Source organism: Mus caroli, chromosome 13 (assembly GCF_900094665.2).
Source record: "Mus caroli chromosome 13, CAROLI_EIJ_v1.1, whole genome shotgun sequence".
Taxonomy (NCBI): domain Eukaryota; kingdom Metazoa; phylum Chordata; class Mammalia; order Rodentia; family Muridae; genus Mus; species Mus caroli.
The window spans coordinates 12,332,605-12,355,527 of NC_034582.1; the positions used below are offsets into that span (position 1 = coordinate 12,332,605).

Genomic DNA, 22,923 nt, shown 5'->3' on the forward strand with positions numbered 1-22,923 from the left:
TAGCCCTGGCTGTCCTGGAACTCACTTTGTAGACCAGGCTGGCCTCGAACTCAGAAATCCGCCTGCCTCTGCCTCCCAAGTGCTGGGATTAAAGTGTGGTCCTTATACATTCTAGGAAAGTGTTACTACTTAGCTATATACGTGGCCATAAGCTTTTTTCCTGAATGGTCATCATTGCTTCCCAGAAGGACATAAATTATTTTTAGCTAAATTGCTTGTAGTTTTTTAGTTGTATGTGTTTACGAGAGTGGCCTTATGTATGTCACAGTGTATATATGTGTGTGAAAGTCAGAGGATGACTTGTAAGAGTCTATTCTATCCTTCTACTCTACATCCAGCAGTGTTGGTGACAGGTGCCTTTCACCATCCCAGTAACCCATTTTGAATTTTTAAATGACTATTCTTTTTTATATTGTAAAACAATAATTTTGATTTTAATTTATATGAGAAAATGATTTTTATTTACACATTATTTTTCCAAAGTTTCTTTTGGCCAGTGACTGTAGTGACTCTCATATAATAATGATAATACATAAGTGTTGTGTATACAAGCATTTATGTTTTATTGTTTCCCCTTTTATAGCCCCATAATTAACTACTTTGATTGATGCTTTCAAAATACCCTGCCAACTGATTTTCATATTAATTCTGCTGTTATTCTTTCCCGTTATCTTTCAAATTATTTAAAAATCATTTAACACAGGTGAAAGAGGCCTAATTAGCATTGAAAATATGAAATGTTGATTTTATTTTCATAATTTCACTATAAATATGAACAAGATAATTTTAGTGTATTGGTTAGATGTCCAAGTAGTAGACTTTCTCTCTAGTGGGACTCTTCATACTCTATAAGAATACAACATCAGTTTCTTCTTCTACCCAGTACAGAGCCAGCTATCTTTAACCCATGCTAACTGGGAAGGCATCCTTTGCACACTGAACTTCACTATTTTTGCCTGACTGACTACCTGGTAAATGAAAATAAGAAAGAAAGAAAGAAAGAAAGAAAGAAAGAAAGAAAGAAAGAAAGAAAGAAAGAAAGAAAGAGAGAAAGAAAGAAAGAGAGAAAGAGAGAGAAAGAAAGAGAGAAAGAAAGAAAGAAAGAAAGAAAGAAAGAAAGAAAGAGAGAGAAAGAGAGAGGAAGAAAGAAATAAAGAAAGAGAACAAGAAAGAAAGAGAGAAAGAAAGAAAGAAAGAAAGAGAGAAAGAAAGAAAGAAAGAAAGAAAGAAAGAAAGAAAGAAAGAGAGAGAGAGAGAGAAAGAGAGAGGAAGAAAGAAATAAAGAAAGAGAACAAGAAAGAAAGAGAGAAAGAGAGAAAGAAAGAGAATGAGAAAGAAAGAGAGAAAGAGAGAAAGAGAGAAAGAGAGAAAGAAAGAAAGAAAGAAAGAAAGAAAGAAAGAAAGAAAGAAAGAAAGAAAGAAAGAAAGAAAGGAAGGAAGGGAAAGGCATGAAAAGAAATGACACTCTGTCAAAGGTATGTTGTTTAATTAAAGAAGGAAATTTACTTTACCAGTATATGATAATGGATTATAAACAGTAAGTCAATTATTTGCCTCCAGGCAGTCCTTGATCTGGGTTTGAGATTGCTAATTTTTAAGAGTACTTAAAATATGTTCTGTGTAATCATAATTCAAATGATCGTTTGCTCAGGAATTTTTAAAGAGAAAAAGTTTAGCAAAAAGTTAAACCTTGGGTAAGAAGAGCCCATAAGTACCATCACATATTCCGAATGGCAAGTTCCAAATATAAAGTGTTACAGTTCTTGGGTCTCAATGGTCAGGTATTTGTAGAATCAAACGACAAAGCATTTCCTTCATAGTAGAGAGAGCCCTCCATCTGTAAAATGCTACATTGCTTACTTTACAACCTAAGAACTTTAATCTCATCAGAAGCATCAATGTACAAAAGACAAGCTTGCTTCAGTGCATTTGTAATCCCAGGCCTGGGAAGCTGGAGACACCCAGGCCACTGGCCAGTCAGCCTGGCCTGACCAGTGGATCCCAAGCCCTTAGAAATATTATCTTCAAGAACAAGAATGGCTCCTGAGAACAATGTCTGAGTTTGATCCCTGAACTTCACCTGCATATGTGGAAACAGACACAATAAAAATGTAAATAAATAGTTAAATAAGACTTGGTCGACATAACAATACATAGTTTATCAACAGGCAGGCAGTTCTTAAAAAGCATAAGCTAGAGAAAATTTGTCAACTAAGCCAACAGAAACTATTATTTGCCAACACAATTTACTTTTTAATTAACAAAGTTATAATTAAATAAGAATTATTCAAATTAGGTTCCCACATGAGATTTCTCACAAAAGAAAAATGTCTACCCATTATAACAGAAATGAGTTATAAATATAAGAGTCCTCCTTGGATTCTTAAATATGTTCTCTGAATGTTTTGTAGCTTATAATATAAGAACATGCTACAAAATAGTTCTGTAAGCATCTATAAGATGAGTTGTTTTTATAGCTAAATATTCCAAATAAAGGGCATATATTTTTACAAATAAGCACAATTTTGTTTCCTATGAGACAGACATACAAGTATACACAAGAGGCCACTCTGCAGTGATCCACTGTCTAGCTCAGTGATATGATAAGGAAAGTATACTCAAGTTCACAGAGTATGGTGCAGAATGTTCTGGCTATTTTTTTTTTTTGGCAAAATCATGGAAAACAGAACTCTTTCTGTTTTTTAAAAAGAAGTTTGATGGTTGTCTTAGTTTGCTTACTACTGTTGGAAGAGTCTTGTTAGGGTTACTATTGCTGTGTTAAAACACCATGACCAAAGCAACTTGGGAAGGAAAGGGTTTATTTGACTAATACTTCCATAGCACTGTTCATCACTGAAGGAAGTAGTCAGGAACTCAAACAGGGCAGGAACCTGGAGGCAGGAGCCCGTGCAGAGAACATGGAGGGGTATTGCTTTCTGGCTTGCTCCTCATTGTTTGTTCAGCCTGCTTTCTTACAGAACTCAGGACCACCAGCCCAGGAATGACAATATTTACAATGAGCTGATGTCATCAATCACAATTAAGAAGATGCTGTACAGGGTTGAATACAGCCCAGTCTTATGGAGGCATTTTTTAGATTGAGGTTCTCTCATTTCAGATGATTTTATCTTGTGCCACCAGTCAAGTTGATATTACTATGCAGCACACACCATGGTCAAAAATAAGTTGGGGAGGAAAGGGCTTAGTAGGCTTAGTGGTTATAGTCATGAAGAAAAATCAGGGAAAAAAGCTCAGTGCTGAAACCTGGAGGCAGGATCTGAAGCACAAGCCCTGGAAAGACATGGCTCATGAGCATGATTACTGTGGTTTGCTCAGTCTGTTTTCTTTCTCTCACAACCACATGCCTAGAGAGGTACCACCCATAGTGGGCTGAGCTCTTCCACATCAATCATTGGCCTGTCTACAGGCCAAAATGATGGATGCATTTTCTCAACTAAAGTTCCTTCTTCCTTGATAATTCTAGCATATGCCAAGCTGACTCAAAACTAAGCACTACAATGGTTTCCTTCATTCTTTATTGTTGAAAAATAGCTTACCCAAAGAAAGATAGATGCCCTGTTGCCTTCAGTAGTCATTACAGGCTAAATAGAAAGCTTCATACCGAGCTTGACGAGACTGTAAAAAAAAATGGATATTTCAGAGCTTTCCAAATAGCAACTAAATCAAAATCTTTGAGAATTGGACTTATCTGTTTGTGCGCAAAAATTAAAAAGAAAAAATTACTAAGCTAGAAAACTGAACATAAACAAAAATATTAAAACATAATATATTAGACCTCCAGGTTTGGCAAAACCAGAATAACTCCATTCTTCACAGAGCCTCCTTCTTACAGTTAAATACATTGGACAGGTAACAGTGCTTCTGGGAATCCTTAGATGTAGAAAGGAAATGTTACACTGCCAAGGGACACTGGGACTTGAGAAAAATCACTGTGCAGGCTTCTTATGGGTTTTGTTGTTGTTTCCAGGAGAACATAAAAACCGGTGTGCCAGAAGCATCTGCAGGCATTGACAACAAATGCCAAGAAAGGTCTGTGCCTCTTATCCAGAATACAGGAAACAAAAAGACACACAAATCTCTTTTGACAATACCTGACCTACTTGAGCCAAACACCAGTGGGAAAAATTCAACTTTCATGGCCAAGTAATCCTAGTTGGGTTAAGAAGTCTGAATAATGTCTAGAGTTTCATAATATTCAAATATATCATAATATTCTGGATACAATTAAACTTCTCATCCAGGGAAATCACATCTCAAGTGAGAAAAGACAGCCAATGGATACCAGTGCCCAAACCAATATAATATTGGAGCTATGTGACAAAGATTTTCAACCAGCCATCATAAAAATGCTTCATAAGCAATTGTGAATTAATTCTCTTGAAACAAACGGAAAATTAGGAAATATTAGGCAAAATAATTAAAATAACCAAGTGATAATTATCAAACCAGAAATATAACAACCATCAAACTACCCCATCCTCCACAAACACACTGAAAAGCTCAGCAAAAGAGTTGAAAATGATACAGCTTGAAATCTGGTATGGTAATTTCTCAAGCAACCTTGTTTTTTTTCTCAGGGTTGCCTATCACTATCAGGAGTCTTTCTTGGTTCTATATGAATTTTAGGATTTATTTTTTCTATTTATCTGAACAATGTCACAGAAATTTTGACTAAAATTCTGTAAATTGTGTTTGGTAGGATGGTCATTGTCAAAGTATTAGTTCTGCTAATCTATGAACATGCAACACCTTTCCATCTTCTAGTGTCTTTTTCAATCTCTTCAGAAACTTAATGTTTTCTTTTTTGATGTTGTAATATTAAGGGTGAAGGAAGGAAGCAGAATCAAGGACAATAAAGATTATTTTAAAATCCACTGGAAAATGCTATATAATGTTTACTTAAAATTTATGGCAAATATATGACATAAGTCACATGAAGTTATGCCATTTGAGTGTGAAATGCACTTCCAAAGAGCAATAGACTATCTACCAAAAAAACATGAGAGCTCTCTCTTTATATATATATATATATATATATATATATATATATATATATGAATATATATATTCATACACATATACATACACAGGCTATTTCCATTGCCTTTGGTTGCCTCCCAGAAATAGAAGATAAGACTTCATTGTTGAATACTATATGTATTTTGTAAACATGACTTCAAAGACTTGAGCTGGATCAATGAAGAAAAGTAATTAAAAGTTTTATCTAACTGTAAAGCCTATGAACTAATGCAGTTACCAGCCTGTCCAGATATCCCCAAGGGTGCAACAGTAGCAAGTGTCTTGGCAGTAATCAACAGCCAATTTGCACTCATGGCTCACCTAAAATGAGGGAATCACACCTGATACTATAAATCTAGCATACTATACTTGTTGACCTGAGCGGAGAATACATAGATATACAACTGAAAATTCTCTAAACCAGTATAATTCCCAAATACATTCTAAATGCCTACCCTTATATTTATAGTAAGCATTGCTTTCTCATCAAAGAAGCTTCTTTTTACAGCAGGTGGAGAGCATAGCAAGAGTCCACCATTGCTCAAAATGAAGAGAACAATTAACAGTGGGGTGCCCATCGCCAACTGACACCTCTACAGAAAACTTTGTCAGAGAACATCATGGAAGAGAGGCAAAGGATCAAAATGTCTGTTACGTGATAGTGCCTTCTATGTATGATAGAGAGTTGCACCCATGAACTCTTATCAATATTTTCAACTAAACCAGATCTGCCCTATGACAAAAACAGATGACATTACAATGTGAATGGGGGGGGGTAGATCTCACAAGTCCCCAGTCCTAAATGCAAAACAATTAATGGCTAATTGAGGGAGAATACGTTTTCTTTATGACAATTCCTCTAATAGAAAAATCTAATCTCAAATAGTCAGCCATGAACACTGGGCAATGCTAGGTAAACTCAGAAGGTGGTATTTACATGTGCATATGTGTATATGCATATAGTTTTTTGGTTTTTTTTAATATAAAAAGGAGAAGTTCTGAACTTAGCAGTGTATAAATAGGGGACACAGGAGAAGTTGGAAAAGGGATAATGTAGGGATGACAATGATATAAATATAGTACTCATATATTTTTAAATATAGGTAAATTTAGTACTATAGATGTATTTCTCAAACAAGTATATCTATCTCTATCTTTATCTCTATCTCTATATCTATATCAAATAATTATAAATACATAAGCAATGGACAAGCCAAAAGGTAAAGAGTAATGAAGATAGAAAATTGTAGGAGAAATCAATCAAATCTATGAATATAATGATAGAGAGAAATGGCTGAACAAAGTCTAAAGGAGATTTGTGAGTATCTAGGATAACAACAAAGCTATTTGTTTTAATTTTATGAATTAAATTTGTTCTTAACAGTTTCATCAAATGTGCAAGGCATTCTAATTATTTTCACATGACCTTTGTTCTTTTTCTCCCCACTATGTCAGCTCTGTTCCCTCCCTACAAACACCTTTCTACATACATGTCTTCTTGTTCTAGTTTATGGCCCACTTTGTTTAACCAGAGCCAGCTTTGTGATCATGGGTTTGGAACTGTCCATCAGAACCCAACAGGTTGATCAATGTGTACACACAAAGGCCACTGAATCCTTCTCCCAGAATCTGGCATGTCCCTCTCCCTGATCGACAGCTGGTAGTTTATAGAGCCAGTCTTGTGCAGGTAGAACCCTTACAGGTAATCACAGCTGCTTTCAAACACTGACCACAGTGGCTGTGTCCTGCCCACGTGAGGCATTTGTAGCCCTTCTTCTTGTCTTTGAGCTCGTCTATTGTTTCCACCTCCTTTTGCATGCTGTTCCTTCAGTTTTAGGAGAAGGTAGAACTGTCTTGTGCAAGGATAAGCATTCTACTGTCACATTTTGTCTGCATTTAGAACCATGAATTTCTGCATTTACCACTGTTTACTTCAAAGACAGCCTTCTCCAATTACAGCTAGAGTAGAATATGCCTATCAATATAAATAAAGATATTTTGAAGGTTGTTTGACACCATCACAACTTAGGTAAACAAGACAATAATTTCTCATTTATATGATTTCCTTAGCCATGTCATTTTTACTTGTCTGGTTTTTGTTCATTTTTTAAAAATCAGGTTCACAGTATTAAATGTATGTTCCCTCCTGTGAAGTCAGGAGAAAACTAGCATACCATATCATTGGAGTACCAGAAGATGAAGAGAGGGAGAGTGGATCTTAAAAAGTTTTGGTTGAAAAGTTCCTGAAATTTGGTGAAAAACGTAAGTGTACTGTTATAACAAGTAAATAAATTTAAAATGTGATCAATCTACAGAAATCAATTCTGAGAGGACTCATAGTTAACATTTGAAAGCAAATGATGGCTTTGAAGGCAATGGAGTAAAAAGCAGCATTTATCCAGGGAGGAATAAACAACTTGACTGGTGTCAGTTCTTATCAAAAACCAAGAAAAGCAGAAGAAGCAGAGTGGTTTTTTTTTTTTAATTTAAAATAATAATTTTTATTAGGTATTTTCCTCATTTATATTTCCAATGCTATCGCAAAAGTCCCCCATACCCTCCCCCCCCACTCCCCTACCCACCCACTCCCACTTCTTGGCCCTGGTGTTCCCCTGTACTGGGGCATATAAAGTTTGCAAGTCCAATGGACCACTCTTTCCACTGATAGCCGACTAGGCCATCTTTTGATACATATGCAGCTAGAGTCAAGAGCTCTGGGGTACTGGTTAGTTCATATTGTTGTTCCACCTATAGGGTTGCAGTTCCCTTTAGTTCCTTGGGTGCTTTCTCTAGCTCCTCCATTGGGGGCCCTGTGATCCATTCAATAGCTGACTGTGAGCATCCACTTCTGTGTTTGCTAGGCCCCTGTATAGTCTCACAAGAGACAGCTATATCTGGGTCCTTTCAGCAAACTCATGCTAGTGTATGCAATGGTGTCAGCGTTTGGAAGCTGATTATGGGATGGATCCCTGGATATGGCAATCACTAGATGGTCCATCCTTTCGTCATAGCTCCAAATTTTGTCTCTGTAACTCCTTCCATGGGTGTTTTGTTCCCAATTCTAAGAAGGGGCAAAGTGTCCACACTTTGGTCTTCGTTCTTCTTGAGTTTCATGCGTTTAGCAAATTGTATCTTGATATCTTGGGTATCCTAAGTTTCTGGGCTAATATCCACTTATCAGTGAGTACATATTGTGGGAGTTCCTTTGTGATTGGGTTACCTCACTCAGGATGATGCCCTTCAGGTCCATCCATTTGCCTAGGAATTTCATGAATTCATTCTTTTTAATAGCTGAGTAGTACTCCATTGTGTTTTAAATGTACTAAAACAGGAAAGTGAGATGGCCCAGGAGATAAAAAAACATTTGTTTTCAAGGTTAACAAACCTGATCTGGATGCCAGGAACCTAAAACATACAAGAGAATTGACTCTTGTAGGTTGTTCTCTGACAGCTAAAACTGAGAGGTTATCACAAAGAATAAAAAATATGCTGCCCTGAAAAAAAACACATTTTGAATTTAATAAGTAGCATAAAATGAAAAACCAAAATACATTGTACCATGTAAAAACCAATTGATACAAATAAAGTGGCTATAAAGTATATTTGTGAGAAATAAAATTATGAGTTTAAAGAGATACTTTATAATGATAAAGTGTTAGATATGCCAGTAATAACATAATAATCATAAAAGTGCATATAACAATAGAGTTTCAAATAACAAAAAGGAAGAGCCAATAGCGATGAGAATAAATTGAGGGGTGCCAAACTAGAATTACAATCTTCAGTAATTTACTTTGCAAATGATAGAGTTACCAGTTGTAGCCCAGAATGGTATAAAAGAAATGGCCCGACAATTACTCAGCAAGAGCAGAAGACATGGGAAGGTTTCCTTATAAAATTCACCAAGTGTGACTACAACCTGGATCACAAAACAAACTCTCACAAGTTTAAATGAATTAAAATCTGCACAAGAGTTTGATGCCATTGTTGTTGCCTGACTCCTGCTGCATTTGGTAACTTGGTAACTTCTACGTCTTGTCCTGTTATGCATGCAAACAACCTTATATTGAACAGTTGTATTTGACTGGTTTGGGTCCCAACAAAATTTCAGGACTCATCGACCCCAGCCTTTATTGCACAGAACAGTGTACACCAGCCTTTATTCCCTAACAACCATTCACACCTATACCAGTTTCCTAGGTAAGACCCTACACTGGGGTGCCTTAAACAGAGAAGGTTTCTAATGGTTCTATGGTCTTAAATTCTAATGTGCTGGTAAAGTTAGAACCTTCACGGTCTAGCTTTCATTTATATTTCAGCACCTATTATAAAAAGTAGGAATAGATGACACTTCCTCATTGTTAGAGAAAGGAAGAAAGAAAGAAAGAAAGAAAGAAAGAAAGAAAGAAAGAAAGAAAGAAAGAAAGAAAGAGAGGAAGGGAGGGAAAAGGAAAGGAAAGGAAAAAAGGAAAAAGGAAAGGAAAAAGAAAAGGAAAGGAAAAAGGAAAGGAAAGGAAAAAGGAAAGGAAAGGAAAGGAAAAAGGAAAGGAAAGGAATATTCCTTTCTTTTGGACTGGTTTCATATAGTATCTCTAGCTTTAATTAGATGATGTTCCATAGTTCTGAAACACTTTCCTGATGCCTCTATTTCAAGTTGGCTTCAAATTCTCAGTTTTATTTATATATTTATTCATTTATTCATTCATTTATTTTTGCTTTTTGAGATAGTGTTTCTCTGTGTAGCCATGGTTGTCCTGGAACTCACTCTGTACACCAAACTAATCTAGAGCTCACGGAGATCTTCCTACCTCTGCCTGGCACTAAAGGCATATACCACCACTGTCTGGCTTCCTTCTCAACATCTTACAATGGCTTCATAGAGGTTCCTTATAGAAAATCAAATCCTAGCAGGTAATAATTTATCTCAGTTGCCATGTAGAACTGTGGTTCTTGATCTTGAAGCTCTTCATATTTGCATGTCTGAAAACAACATGAAAACGTTGTGCTAGTTTGAAGGTCAAGCTCCCCCATTACTGCTCTACCACAGCTGTGATGGGTTCTGTGCAGCTTAGTGACTACATCTGGGAACAAACTTCCCTGGGTGAACATTTTTAAAGGATGATCCTTTTGATGGTGCTCAAAGTTCAGGCTTTATTCTCCCAAATTAATTTGGAGTGTTACAAGCTGGAGCACCAGAGGGGAATTTTCTTACTTGTGCTGTATGGGGTTTGAGGTTTTTCTTTAATGGTACTAAACTCTAACAATTACAGCTTCTAGCTCCATGCCTACCTTGTATACAAGGGCTTCATAATCAATCTGTGAAGACTAACATGAGACTAGGTCCTAGTCTTTAGGACTAGACTTTGTTTCTTATTTTTTAATTTACATATTTACATTTCTTAGTTTATGAAGGTAAATAAAAATATATAAGACAATGTAAGTACTTCCCTTATCATACATAGCACACAAATCTCTGGTGGGCATCAAAGGTGTGTTCTATATTGAAATGTATTCTGGAGACCTGGAAAGAGAAGTAGGTGTTGTTGGAGAATGAGGACATCAGCCAGAATTAATTTCTGTAATCAATAATTAAACGTGTAAGATATATGGATATAACTTTTAACAGATGCCATTTGATGAGAAGTTTGAGCACATTAGGCACTGAATTAGTGATATGAGTAGGAAGCTAAAACAAATAAACTAAACAGTGTATATTCTGTAAAGTGGACACTAGGTTTTCATACCACCCATTTGCTTTCACAGTTTGGATAAATCTTAAAAAGATGAGACCAAAGTCCAGAGCTGCCCACAAGATTAAGGAGCTGTCAGTATTTTCAACCATGCTACCTTTCAGTTGTGAATGAATTTTTAAGTTAACACCAAATTAGGTTAAATAGGATTGAATTAGATGGACTAGCACATTTCTAGGTTTTGAAAGCCACATGTGGCTAATGGCTGTCATTCTAGACTGTATAAAATACATTCCATCATCTCATCCCAGCACTAGACAACTCAGAGTGCTTGCCACATGCTCACTCTGCCTGGGTATCCATCCGTCTATGCCTGAATATCCTTCCCTGTAATAAATAACTCAATTTCTTTGATCTTTCCATCTTAAGACAATTAATGCTCTTTAGAACTATTTCATAACTTCAAATCCTTGGTTATTCTTGTGCTTGCTTACTGATACATTCCAGTCTGGATTCCAATATGTCTCTATTGCTAAAGCTATTTAATCCAGAGATATATTCCAAAATATCTCTATTGCTATTTAATCTTGGTGCCAAAATTAAGATCCATGTACTGCGTGCTCATACCATATATGATTTATCTTTGTCCTTGAGCTAGGCATTAAATCTCTATTTTTATAGAAAAAACTTCAAGGTATCTTTAATAAACATACTAGTTTTTTTCAATAATCTTTTAACCAAAATCTTCTAATCTGGCTAAAGTGGCCTACTGTACCATCTAATTGAAGCATTTCATATACTAACTACGATAAAGTCTCTATGAAATGGCCCACTAACATGCTTTTGAACACTTCTGGTGGTAAATCCACCAACCTTGCTGATTCTGTATTAGATGCAAAAATGTATCCTCCTATATTCTTCCTACAAATAGGACCAACTATAATGTGGTGGTGGACTGGACCTCTGAATCTGTAAACCAGCCCCAATTAAATGGTGTTCTTTATAAGAGTTGTCTTGGTCATGGTGTCTCTTCACAGCAATGGAAACCCTAACTAAGATGCATATGTCCTTTAAAATTTCCTACCCATACTAACATTTAGTTTAAAAACAGCAAGGTATGGATCCAACCATCCATATGCCAGCTCAAAATTACTATGGTGAATTCCTCACTTCTCTGTTTTAGCCATAGAGGCGTATCTATGAATCTCAATTTTATTGAATTCCCTAAATTATATTTCATCTTTCCCAGAAAATTTCAAAAAAAAACAATGATTAAAATAAACAATAAAACAAACCAAGAAACAAACAAAACAAAACACAAAACAAAACAAAAAAACAAGAAAAATTCTACACCACAAAAGAAAATTCATGCACATAGAAGGCCTAGGTAATAAAAGTTTTAGTCCTCCACAGTAGGCAGTTTTAGCATCCCATAGTAAAACAACACTGAGAAACAGTAGATCAATTGCCAATATTAGGAAAGGGTGGAGTCTTGCTTAACGAAATTATTAGTGGTGTTTGCCACTGTCCTTCACCTATTGGAAAACTCTTTGCAATATTTGTGGGAGAAGAGAATTCAGAACTCCAGATGCTGCCTCCAGTACTGTCCAGCTGGGCTGCTTCAGACCCTTGTCTCATATGGACTCTTTCAGGCCAGAAACAAGAAGCACCTGACCTCATATCAGGTGACTTTTTATTAATGAGGAGCATGAGCAACATCCTGGAAAAGAAATGTTCTAGAGAAATATTCATGATTATTCTTAATGTTTCTCCCAACTTGCAAATGTTTTGTGAAGATGATTTCAGTTTTAAAAACACAACACAATGTAGTCTAGCAATATAAAACAGGGGATCTGGGAAATTGGGTAGTTCATGTCCCAGTACAAGTTAAAATGGCAAAGCAAAAAGCCAGCTGTCTTCTCCAAGGAAGAGTTATAGAAGTAAGTCAGCATTTACTTTCCATGTAAGGAATAATAGTAATATTAATATTTATCTAATAACATTTCTTGATACTTCTCTTAAGTCTGTTTTGCCATAGATAACAGGATATACTTAGAGACACCCACATCTCTGCACATGGGGATTCTTTTAAGGAGGTATGGTAAATATCTTCGTATTGCTCATATTGTTTAACTTTTCTGACTTCTCACTACAAAGTGCCCAGTTCAACATTTGTTGTTCCCCTGAAACCAGAGTGACTTCTATATGTATCTTGACCACAGTCCTACCAAAGTACCCATACATAACAGGTTCCAGAGACTCTCACAATCCCTTCTTGATAACAGGAGAGTCATGCAAGATTCGTTCCTTCACTGGCCCCATGACCTGGAAATATACAATGAGCTGTGTTGCCAGTGAGCTGAATTAAGAGTGTACAGTAGGGATACTTTCATATTCAGAGAAATAAAAACTGGAGGTAAAGAATATGTTCTTGATTTGCCCATTTGGAACAGAAACAGCTTTCCTCCTCAATCCATGTGAATTCTAGGAATTCAAAAATTATCTAGTAGTATCTTATTTGGACATTTGCATTGTACAAGGTTTCTCCTTGCCCCTCAGACCCTATCTATCACTAATAATATTGTTTCTATGGGGAAGTATATTTAAGGATTCACATGACAACCTTCCAAAAAAATTCTAAGAAATAAAGCTATCTGTGAGTCTTCCAGCACAAATTGTTCCCAGGCTTGCTCTCTCTGACCTAACCTGCTCTCCTATAACCAACTTCTGGGTGGCCCAGGAAGGCTATCATTCCTCTGAGACTACAGCAGCCATAAGCAATGAAGAAAAGGGAATGTGCCTAGGTTATAAAGATGGAATAGGAGAAAGGAGAAGGCAGAATTAGTCACCAGACACTGAAAAGTGTGTAAGTCACTGTAGTTGAAGGGTTATAGGCCATTTGTCAAAAGTGAATATTCAACTTTTAGAGAGGAGAGGTGAATGTGGACAAGAAAGTATAGACTGGTGTGAGGTAGGCCTGGGCATACTGTAGAGCTTATTAGAAGTTGTGACTCAAAGGTATATTTAACCTTCAGAAAGGTCACATCTTCTCAATTCTAAAATTCAGACAATGTTGATATCTCTGAGTATTTGTGAAGATTAAATTACTATGCAAATGTGACCAGCAGAATCTCTGGTAAAGGAAAGTACAAAAGAATGTTACATTTTCTGGGTTCCTCCAGAGAAATGAATTAATATATTTGTGAATGTCTTTTTAAGCAGCTGATCAATAACAAGTATTTATTTGCTATTTGAACAAATATACATAAGACATTAAAAGTTAGATTTTTCTGTCAAATGCTAACTTTTATTTAGCAAAAGGAATTCAAAGATAAATCTCTTTATCCCCCTCACCTTGCAAAACCTTTATGCAAATCTATTAAACCCCACTTTCACCACACCTGGTAAAACTTTAGTTTATACAAAGGCCATGCTGCATTCTGGGACCTTGTGACCAACTCCTTTCATCTTTCCTTCATGTCCTTTGCATTAATTCTTTTAAAATTAGGCAATCAAGAAAGATTGTGATGTCAGACCCCAGTGGATAGGGAAGTCATGCTTTGCTGTGTTAGAATAAAAATCAAGTGGCCCTTCCTGCCCCAGTGAGCTTTGAGAGCTCTGTTTGAACCAGCATTTGTGCACCCTTTCTGTTTGTGCCTTACATTGTGTGACACCGAGAGTATTCTTTGTCTCCAACATATAAAACATCCGATCATTGACCTAGAGAGATGAGTCTAGGCAAGGCAAATGGATACAACAGGCTGATGGGATGGTCAGAGAAACTAAGATAAGAAAAGGAAGAAAATTGTGTAATTTGAAAGGCTCTGTGCAGAGGCAAGAGCAGCAATATGTATGTCAGTCATTTTGTACATGACTAAGGTACAGTTAAGTTGATCCCCAGAAAGACCTTGTGACTACTAAACAGACAGTACAGCAGAAAGAGTGAAGTAAGACCTGCTGATGAGCATTCCACAGACTGCTGATGGGACTTTCTGGGTTCTTAGTACAGAGAAGCCTTTGGAAGCTTTTGAGTTTGCATTTGTGCATTTTAAAGTAACCCTTTCCAAAAGAAATAGTGTGGTGGCCTGAGGGAGAATAGCTAGGTAGCTGTTGGGAGTACCTGTTTTTAATCGAGGGGCTATAGAAGAGTGCTTGCTTATGGAAACTAAAATGGTGCAGTTGTAAGTTTTATGGGATCGGTGATGTTGCAGAAACCATTGTTGGGGAAGTCAGAGCTCTATTTCGAACAGTTAAGCTCAATGCATGTTCTATGTGTCTACATACAGACCAGAACTGGTCAAGGAAGAATGAGGGCCTGGACAAAACAATGGTCTGAAGTCAAGAACGAGATTTGGTCACCCAGGAGTCAAGAGCTGAGGAGAACTTTTTACAGTCCCATAGCATTTAAATATCTGAAGGCTGGAGGCTTTCAGAATTGGAAACTAGTTTTGGTTTAGAAGAAGCAGTTGGTAAAAATTCTTATTATTATAGTTCTATATATTCTTTTCTTATTGATTTCAACTTTTCTAACAAAAATTTTATGAATGCTTCAGATATTGAAAACACTCAAAATAAGATAACTAATATGCTAATCCAAATTCTGAACTTGAAAACATTCTGGCATTTATACAATGGAGTACTACTCAGCTATTGAAAACAATTAATTCATGAAATTCTTAGGCAAATGGTTCGAACTAGAAAATATCATGCTAAGTGAGGTAACCTAGTCACAAAAGAACACACATGGTATGCACTCATTGATAAGTGGATATTAGCCTAAAAGCTAGGAATACCCAATATACAATTCACAGACCACATGAAGCTCAAGAAGAAGGAAGACCAAAGTGTGGATGCTTCGGTCCTTCTTAGAAGGGGGAACAAAATACTAACAGGAGGAAATATGGAGACAAAGTGTTGAGCAGAAACTGAAGGAAAGACCATTCAGAGACTGCCTCACCTGGGGATATATCCCATATACAGACATCAAACCCAGATACTATTGTGGATGCCAAGAAATGCTTGCTGACAGGAGCCTGATATAGCTGTCTCCTGTGAGGTTCTGCCAGAGCCTGACAAATACAGATTGAATGCTTGCAGCCAACCATTGGATTGAACACAGGGTACCCAGTGGAAGAGTTAAAGAACTGAAAGAGGTGAAGAGGTGGGTAACCCATAGGAAGAACAACTATATCAACCAACCAGAACCCCCAAAGCTCCCAGGGACTAAAGAACCAGCCAAAGAGTACACATGGAGGGGGCCATGGCTCCACCTCCAAATGTAGCAGAGGATGGCCTTGTGGGACATCAATGGGAGTAGAGGCCCTTGGTCCTGGGAAGGCTTGATGCCCCAGGATAGGAGAATGCCTGGGCAGGGAGGTAGGAGTGAGTGGGTGGGTGGGTGAGCACCATCATAGAAGCAGGGCGAAGGTGGATGGGATAGGGTGTTTCCAGAGGGGAACCTGGGAAAGAGGGTAACATTTGCAATGTAAATATATCAAATATCCAATTTTTAAAAAGAGAGAGAGAAAATACATTCTGACATTCTGTTGAGGTCATTTCAAATACAAGTATCCTTTTTTCCTCTTCCTTCTTCATAGACCTTAGAGAGTATCAGCCAGTAAACAATAGACAAAGCTTCAACCCAATGCTTATCACAGTACTGTTCACAGTACTTATATCAGTCTTAGTTGGATAAAGGTATAAGGAAAATACTGTATACTTGGAATTGGGGATCATGAGCAGCACTGGCAGAATGTGGAGCCAGGAGTGGGAGCATCTAGGCATAGATGGGTGGTAAAGGTGGCACTGAGAGGGCCCAAGAGCAAGACTAGAGATCTAATGGTGGGTGATGGAAAACAGCTGTACTGGTGGCTACTGAAGCTGAAGCAGTCCGGTACTGTCTCACAAGCATTAATACTGAATTGGGACTTTGTGAACTGCACTCTCAGGAAACCTCAGAGCATGTAATACTAGACAGTAGGACTCTGATGGAATCTCCCAAACTGACAAGCCCTAGCACTTCTGTGTACAGACTCGGGGAAGACTGTATACGTGGCTGGAGAGATGTCTCAATGGTTAAGAGCCCTTGTTGCTCTTAAAAAGGACCCGGTTTTAGTTCTCTGCTCTCACAGGCTGGCTTACAACCACCCATAACTCCAGTTTCAGGGGTTCTGATGCCCTCTTTTAAACTTTGCAGGTTGCAGGCACACATGTGGTGCACATCCCCATATGCTGGCAAAACATGTAGACACACAAGAGAAAGACTCATAAATCTTTTTAAAAGTTTATAGGGAACACAAGTCAAGAAGACAGTTGTTGACATCAGGCTGTGCCCTGAACTGTCACTCCATATTGTGCAAATTCTTGTTTTTTTGGAGGGGCCTTTCCTTTAGAGGCTGTATTTTACAAGCAGCTCTTTCTCCTTTTCGAGGACGGAGGATGACTATGCACTTGGTTAGATCCACAAACAACACCATCTGTTCAGCAATACCCCTGCAGCATAGACAGATAAATAACTTATTCCAAGGAGTAGAAAAAGGTGGGGCCATAGAAATTAATCAAGGTGAATTAAGACTGTAGGCATATCAAAGTCATACCAGAGAAGCCAGACCTAAGGACTTATCAGACACATCAGATCCAGGAAAGAGGATAACTCCATCTCTACCTTTGTAGCAGTCTACACACACTACTACAGTGACAGTGGCTTCCACTGGCCTGTCATCTTATACCTGCTGTGTCTGTCAAGGAGCACAGGCTCAACTCCCAGCCTCCGCTGCTGGCATGGCCTATTTAACTGTCATTTGCCTATCCTCCTTTTCACCTCTTTGGATCTGCTGCCCATCTGCCCACTCAGTACTTCTCTGAACCCCCTCCTGCCCTTTTATCTGGTCTTTAGGCTTATCTCTGCATGGCTACTCTTTACCATGACACCATGTCAGTCTGTAGAGAGTGGACACTTCTTCTCTGAAGCTAACCTTAGCTCTGTATTTTGTCAATACAGACTCTATCTGTATTTCCATCATCCTACTTCTGAAATCTCCTACAACTCTGGTGCAGCCTCTTTTACCCCTGGTATCCACTGGTATACACATACACATATATAGAGATATACTTACTATGTGATGTGTGATGTGAGACTTACTATTATTAAAAAAGAAGACTAAGATAAAATAATTCATGTTTGCTTTGGTCAGACTGCCAAGAAAAGCAGGATTGTCAGAAAAATTGTTGCCGTTGAAACCATCCTACCTAGTGAATTTATTATCTTAATAAATTTTGACACTGTGGAAACACAAGCATATTCTAATTTTCAGTCATAGTCTTATAGAGAGACTCTTCCACTGCTGTTAACTTTGTGGTGTTTATCATACCATCATGGCTATTATTGCAGTCAACTTTCTTCCTATATATAAATACAAGCAAAGAAAACCAACCAGTAAAACTCACATAAAACAGAACAAACAAAAATAGTTGGAAAAGGTGAAAAGGTCCCAAACCAGAATAGCTGGATAGATTCAGTCAGAATCAGAAAATACATCACACATGCGTGCACGCGCGTGCATGCACACACACACACACACACACGCATGCGCACACGCACACGCATACACACACACACATACACACACACAGGCATGCACACACACACATGAGACATACCACCATTATTACATCATCATGAGTTGACAGACAGCCTCACACCATTGGCAAACAAAGATTATGAGATAGCTAAGTTGCCTGAAACAGAGTTTAAAAGACTGTTGAAAAGGTTCAAAGACCAACTAGCAGAATCAAATAAATAGAAAAAATATTTGATACAAGACATGGGAAAGTTGCTAAATTAACTCAAGATATAAACTAGAAAATTATCAAAGGAGGTAAAAGAATCAAGACTTTTGAGGAGAAATTTAAAAAAAAATTAAGAACCTTCCACCTACCGAAAAGTATAACTCACCCACCATCAAAGAAGCTTTTTTCTTTTGTATAAACAGTAGAGGTTATTATAGCATTTCTTTGGGGTCTCATATCAGATATCATGTATATCTGATATTTACATTATGATTCATATTATATTTATGAAATAGCAACAAAATAATGTTATGGCTGAGTGTCACAACAACATGGGGAACTATACTAAAGGGTCACAGAATAAGGAATGTTGAGAACCACTGGGCTATTATACAGCCCTGTGAGTGATTGAAATCCAGAGAATATGTGACTGTCAGTTTCTTGGTCCCAGTTAATACATATTCAACACAACTGTTACATCTAAGGCTCAAGGAACACCACAGAAGAGATGGTGGGATGATTGTAAGGAGTCAGAAGTCCTGCTGCAAGGTTTTGTATTCTAGATTTTATTGAAGGACTGGGAAGCTGCCCAAACAAGACCTGCACAATGATAAACTCATTGGCATGACAATGCAGATAGGGAGAAGTTCACAACATCCCACCACTAGATAAAGAGCTGTAGGCAAGCAATGACTGCTGAGACAGGGAGAATAAGATTCATCCAGGGATGAGGCCCTGATAATTTTTCCTATCCTAAATGGTCATCCCTAAACATATATGAATGACATTGCATGTCTGTGTGCTCTCTCTCTCTCTCTCTCTCTCTCTCTCTCTCTTTCTCTCTCTCTCCTCACTCTTGTTCTGGCTCTCTCTATATATATGTATGTGTGTATGCATAATACATACATATATTCATACACACATGCATATGCATATTTATATTAATTAAAGATGAAGAGGTAATGAATTTGAGAAGGAAGGGAAAGACAGAAGGAGTGGAAGGTGAAGGAGTTGTGGAAATGGGTAAATACAGTACTTGTGTAAAGATTTTTAAAAATTAATTTAAAATTAGAAATATGGAAGAAAATTCTGCAAGGAAATATAGATGCAGTAAATAACCACATATTCCAGAATAAGAGAATCAATAAAATAAATACTGCAGAAAGAAGTATCATCAACGAACATGATCAAACTATTGAATATCCATGGTGGAGGAAAGGTCAAAACAATATCATTCACAGAAATACATAAGGAGATCATTTCCAAGAAGAACAGGTTACATATAAGAGACCGAATCTAAGATTCCACGGGAGAGAAGAACTAAGATAAAAGCTAAAGGCATAGACTAGCTTTTACTCAAATTACTGCCAAGTATTTTCCAAACCCAGAGAAATAAATAGACATCTAATGACAGGAAGCTATTAGAACTCCAAATAGACTGGATCAGAGAGGACACTCTCCTTGACATATCATGGTCAAGATGTCAAAAATAAGAAACAAAGAATTAGTACTAGAGGGATAGGGAGGAGAAGGACAAAGATGAGGACGAGGATGAGGGGTAGAAAATGGCCGAGGAGTAGGAGGAGGAGGAAGAGGTGGCAGTAAGGATGGCAGAGATACAAACAAACAAACACACAAAAACTCCCTGAAGAGCATAGTTGTCTTTAAAAAGGTATCTGAATTCAAGATCCCCTCTAGAACAACATACATTATGGCCACATTGTTTTTACCTCAAGGATGCAAATTTGTTTCAACATGTATGTATAAATCAATACATGCAATATGCCATATAACAGGCTTAAAGGCAGAAATCTCCCAGTCGATCATGTTGATAATTACATAGACGTGAACACACCTCCCTTATAAAAAGGCTTGAGGAAACCAGGACTAGGTGGAACATACCTCAACATAATGCAAATATAGACAGCAAACCTGCAACCATCATTATCCTAAACACGGAAACCTAGGACCATTTTCCTAAACTATGGCACGAGACAAGAGCATCCTCCCTCCTCACTCTTTTCAGTACAGCAAGGTACACTGTGCAGCCGAGCACATGCCTGCAGGCCTTCAGCACACATTTCCAGCTCACATCGCATAAACTCACTGTCAGAAGCAACATAGCCATGCACTTTGTTAAAACTGAAAATGTCTGAACTATTTCTATTCTGTGTTTTTCCCCAGTCCACCTTGTGTTCTTAAGATACTCGTGTTTTATTTGTTTGTTTTATTTTGCTAAAGGAGTCAAGCACAGTTTAGAATTTAAACATAACAGGAGAAAGAGATAATCATTTAAGAGACAGATTAGAGAGTGTTTTGAAATTCCAGTTCTCTCCTCTCTCTCTCTCTCTCTCATGCACTTTCTCTATAATGTCTTCTTTCTTGTCCTTCTTTACTGGGGAGCTATTAAAAGGGAAATTGAATTAACCAAGTTTTGGAAGAAATTAAAAGTTGGTCTTAAGGATACTCAAAGAACCCCCAACCTCTCCAGTCTTGCAGTCCCAGTCATTCCATAGCACTCAGTCCCTCTCTCTGACCGAGCAATAAAAAGTAGTGGCCTTGGGCCATGTTGTTCTATTCTTGGGCCATGAACAGGAGCTCTTCTGCAGGCACAAAGCAAGCACATGCACTGTACCTGCGACTCACTGTTCTTCTTCTCCTCTCTCTTCGTCCAGTTATCTGTTTCATTTCTATTCTGGAGTTCTCCCAGAACAGGCAATGTTTGGACTTAAACTCCAAAGGGTTGAGAGTAGACACAGTGCACATTCCACCTCAGAAACCAGGCGAACATTTCAAAATGGCCTTTTAATCAATGTCAGCATGGTGCTTAGGCTAGAAGACAAGATTGGTTTTCAAGCCACTGGTGCCTGACAGACTAGGCCACTTATGTGCTGGTAATATCAGGAGAACACCTGACAAGCAAGTGCCAGCCCTTCTGTGGTGGGATGGTTTCCATGGCTGGGGGCAGTTTTGTTGTTGTTCTTGTCAAGTTCAAGTCCTGGTGATGTTTGTTTCTCTTTTCCAGCCTTACTCCTGACCAGAGGGAATTTGACAGGAAAGACTAATAAGAGGGCAGACAGAATAGTTGCAGATCAAGTCTCTGAGCCACAGACAAGAGGAAGCTAAGGCCCAAGCTCAGGAAAGCAGGGCAAGACCAGAAACTGATCCAAACCTCTGCTGTCTAACCTCTCCAAAGAATTAAGAGCTTTTGACTCTCAGTTGATTACAAACGGGATGGAAGTCCGAAATCAGAATCCGACTGAAGGTGATGATCAGATAAAGATACTTGAGTATCTAAAGGTCAGAGTCAGTGTGCTTTAGCTCTAAGCAGCCCCTTCACTGCAGCCATCTTCCTGCACCACTTAGTGTTCTCTTTCTTACTGGAGGCTCTGATGCTCCAACAGGAGCCTGGCCTCAGCAGTGTTTCTTCCCCCAGGGTATTTTCAGCAAGGACTGCACCTTCTGCCCACTCACATTTGATCTATCCCCGTTTGCACTGGTGGGTTTTTCTCTGGCCCAGGCTGAGAGTCTGCTCCACCCTTACTTTGCGTTTCTCTTTCCAGGGCTCTTTCCCTGCTCAGCCCTCTTTTCTGCCTGTGACCTCAGCTCATTGTGCCTTTGTTGGACAAGCAACTCCTTTTGGTTCAACTTAAAAAAAAAACAATAAAAAAGTCAATATGCAGAGGACACACACACACAAATACCTCAAAAAGAAAATGCAGTCGATTTGAATATTGTCATGTAAATTCACATCTCATTTTACAATCCAGAATCATGCTTATTTTTGTGATTATGTTGCTATCCACCACAGTAGCAGGCTTGGATCATTTTCATAGGAAGGTGAAGGTTCTTTCCTGCTTTTCCAGCAAAGGGATTAATATTCAAAGATATACCTCTCATATCCCTAGTGAGGCCATTTCCAGAAAAGATGCAGATCATCCAAGGAGTTATCACAGCAGAGACCAAGAGCAAATCTCGTGAAGACTGACACATAGTAGGTGATTCAGAAATAACAGTCTCCCATCCAAGTACTAACTAGGCCCGATCCTGCTTAGCTTACGAGATCAAATGAGATCAGGCACGTTCTATGCTGGGGCCTGGCAAACTCAGAGGTGGATGCTCACAGTCAGCTATAGGATGGAACACAGGGCCCCAATGGAGAAGCTAGAGAAAGTACCCAAGGAGCTAAAGGGGTCTGCAACCCTATAGGTGGAACAACAATATGAACTAACCAGTACCCCTGAAGTTTGTGTCTCTAGCTGCATATGTATCTGAAGATGGCCTAGTCGGCCATTACTGGGAAGAGAGGCCCCTTGGTCTTGCAAACTTTATATGCCTCAGTAAGGGGAACTCCAGGGCCAAGAAGTGGGAGAGGGTGGGTAGGAGAGTTGGGGGGGGGGGAGGA

At 38.2% G+C, this 22,923-nt stretch overlaps 1 protein-coding gene across 4 annotated transcripts in view; it reads right to left on the reverse strand.

The window, feature by feature from the left end:
• The window catches only part of Sugct (succinyl-CoA:glutarate-CoA transferase), a 778,692-nt gene that overhangs the window by 16,803 nt on the left and 738,966 nt on the right, over window positions 1-22,923 (reverse strand). Inside the window, exon 14 of one of the 4 annotated variants that reach the window (XR_003834661.1) lies at window positions 3,558-3,636. The exons of 2 other annotated variants lie outside the window; for them this stretch is intronic. Coding sequence is in view for 1 of the 2 variants with exons in the window: in XM_029468352.1 (XP_029324212.1) it covers window positions 10,524-10,561 (38 nt within the window). In the remaining variant the exon portion in view is untranslated. Of the gene's footprint in view, window positions 1-3,557; window positions 3,637-10,486; window positions 10,562-22,923 lie in introns of those variants that run through there. One more of the 4 variants, XM_029468352.1, reaches the window with a different exon arrangement.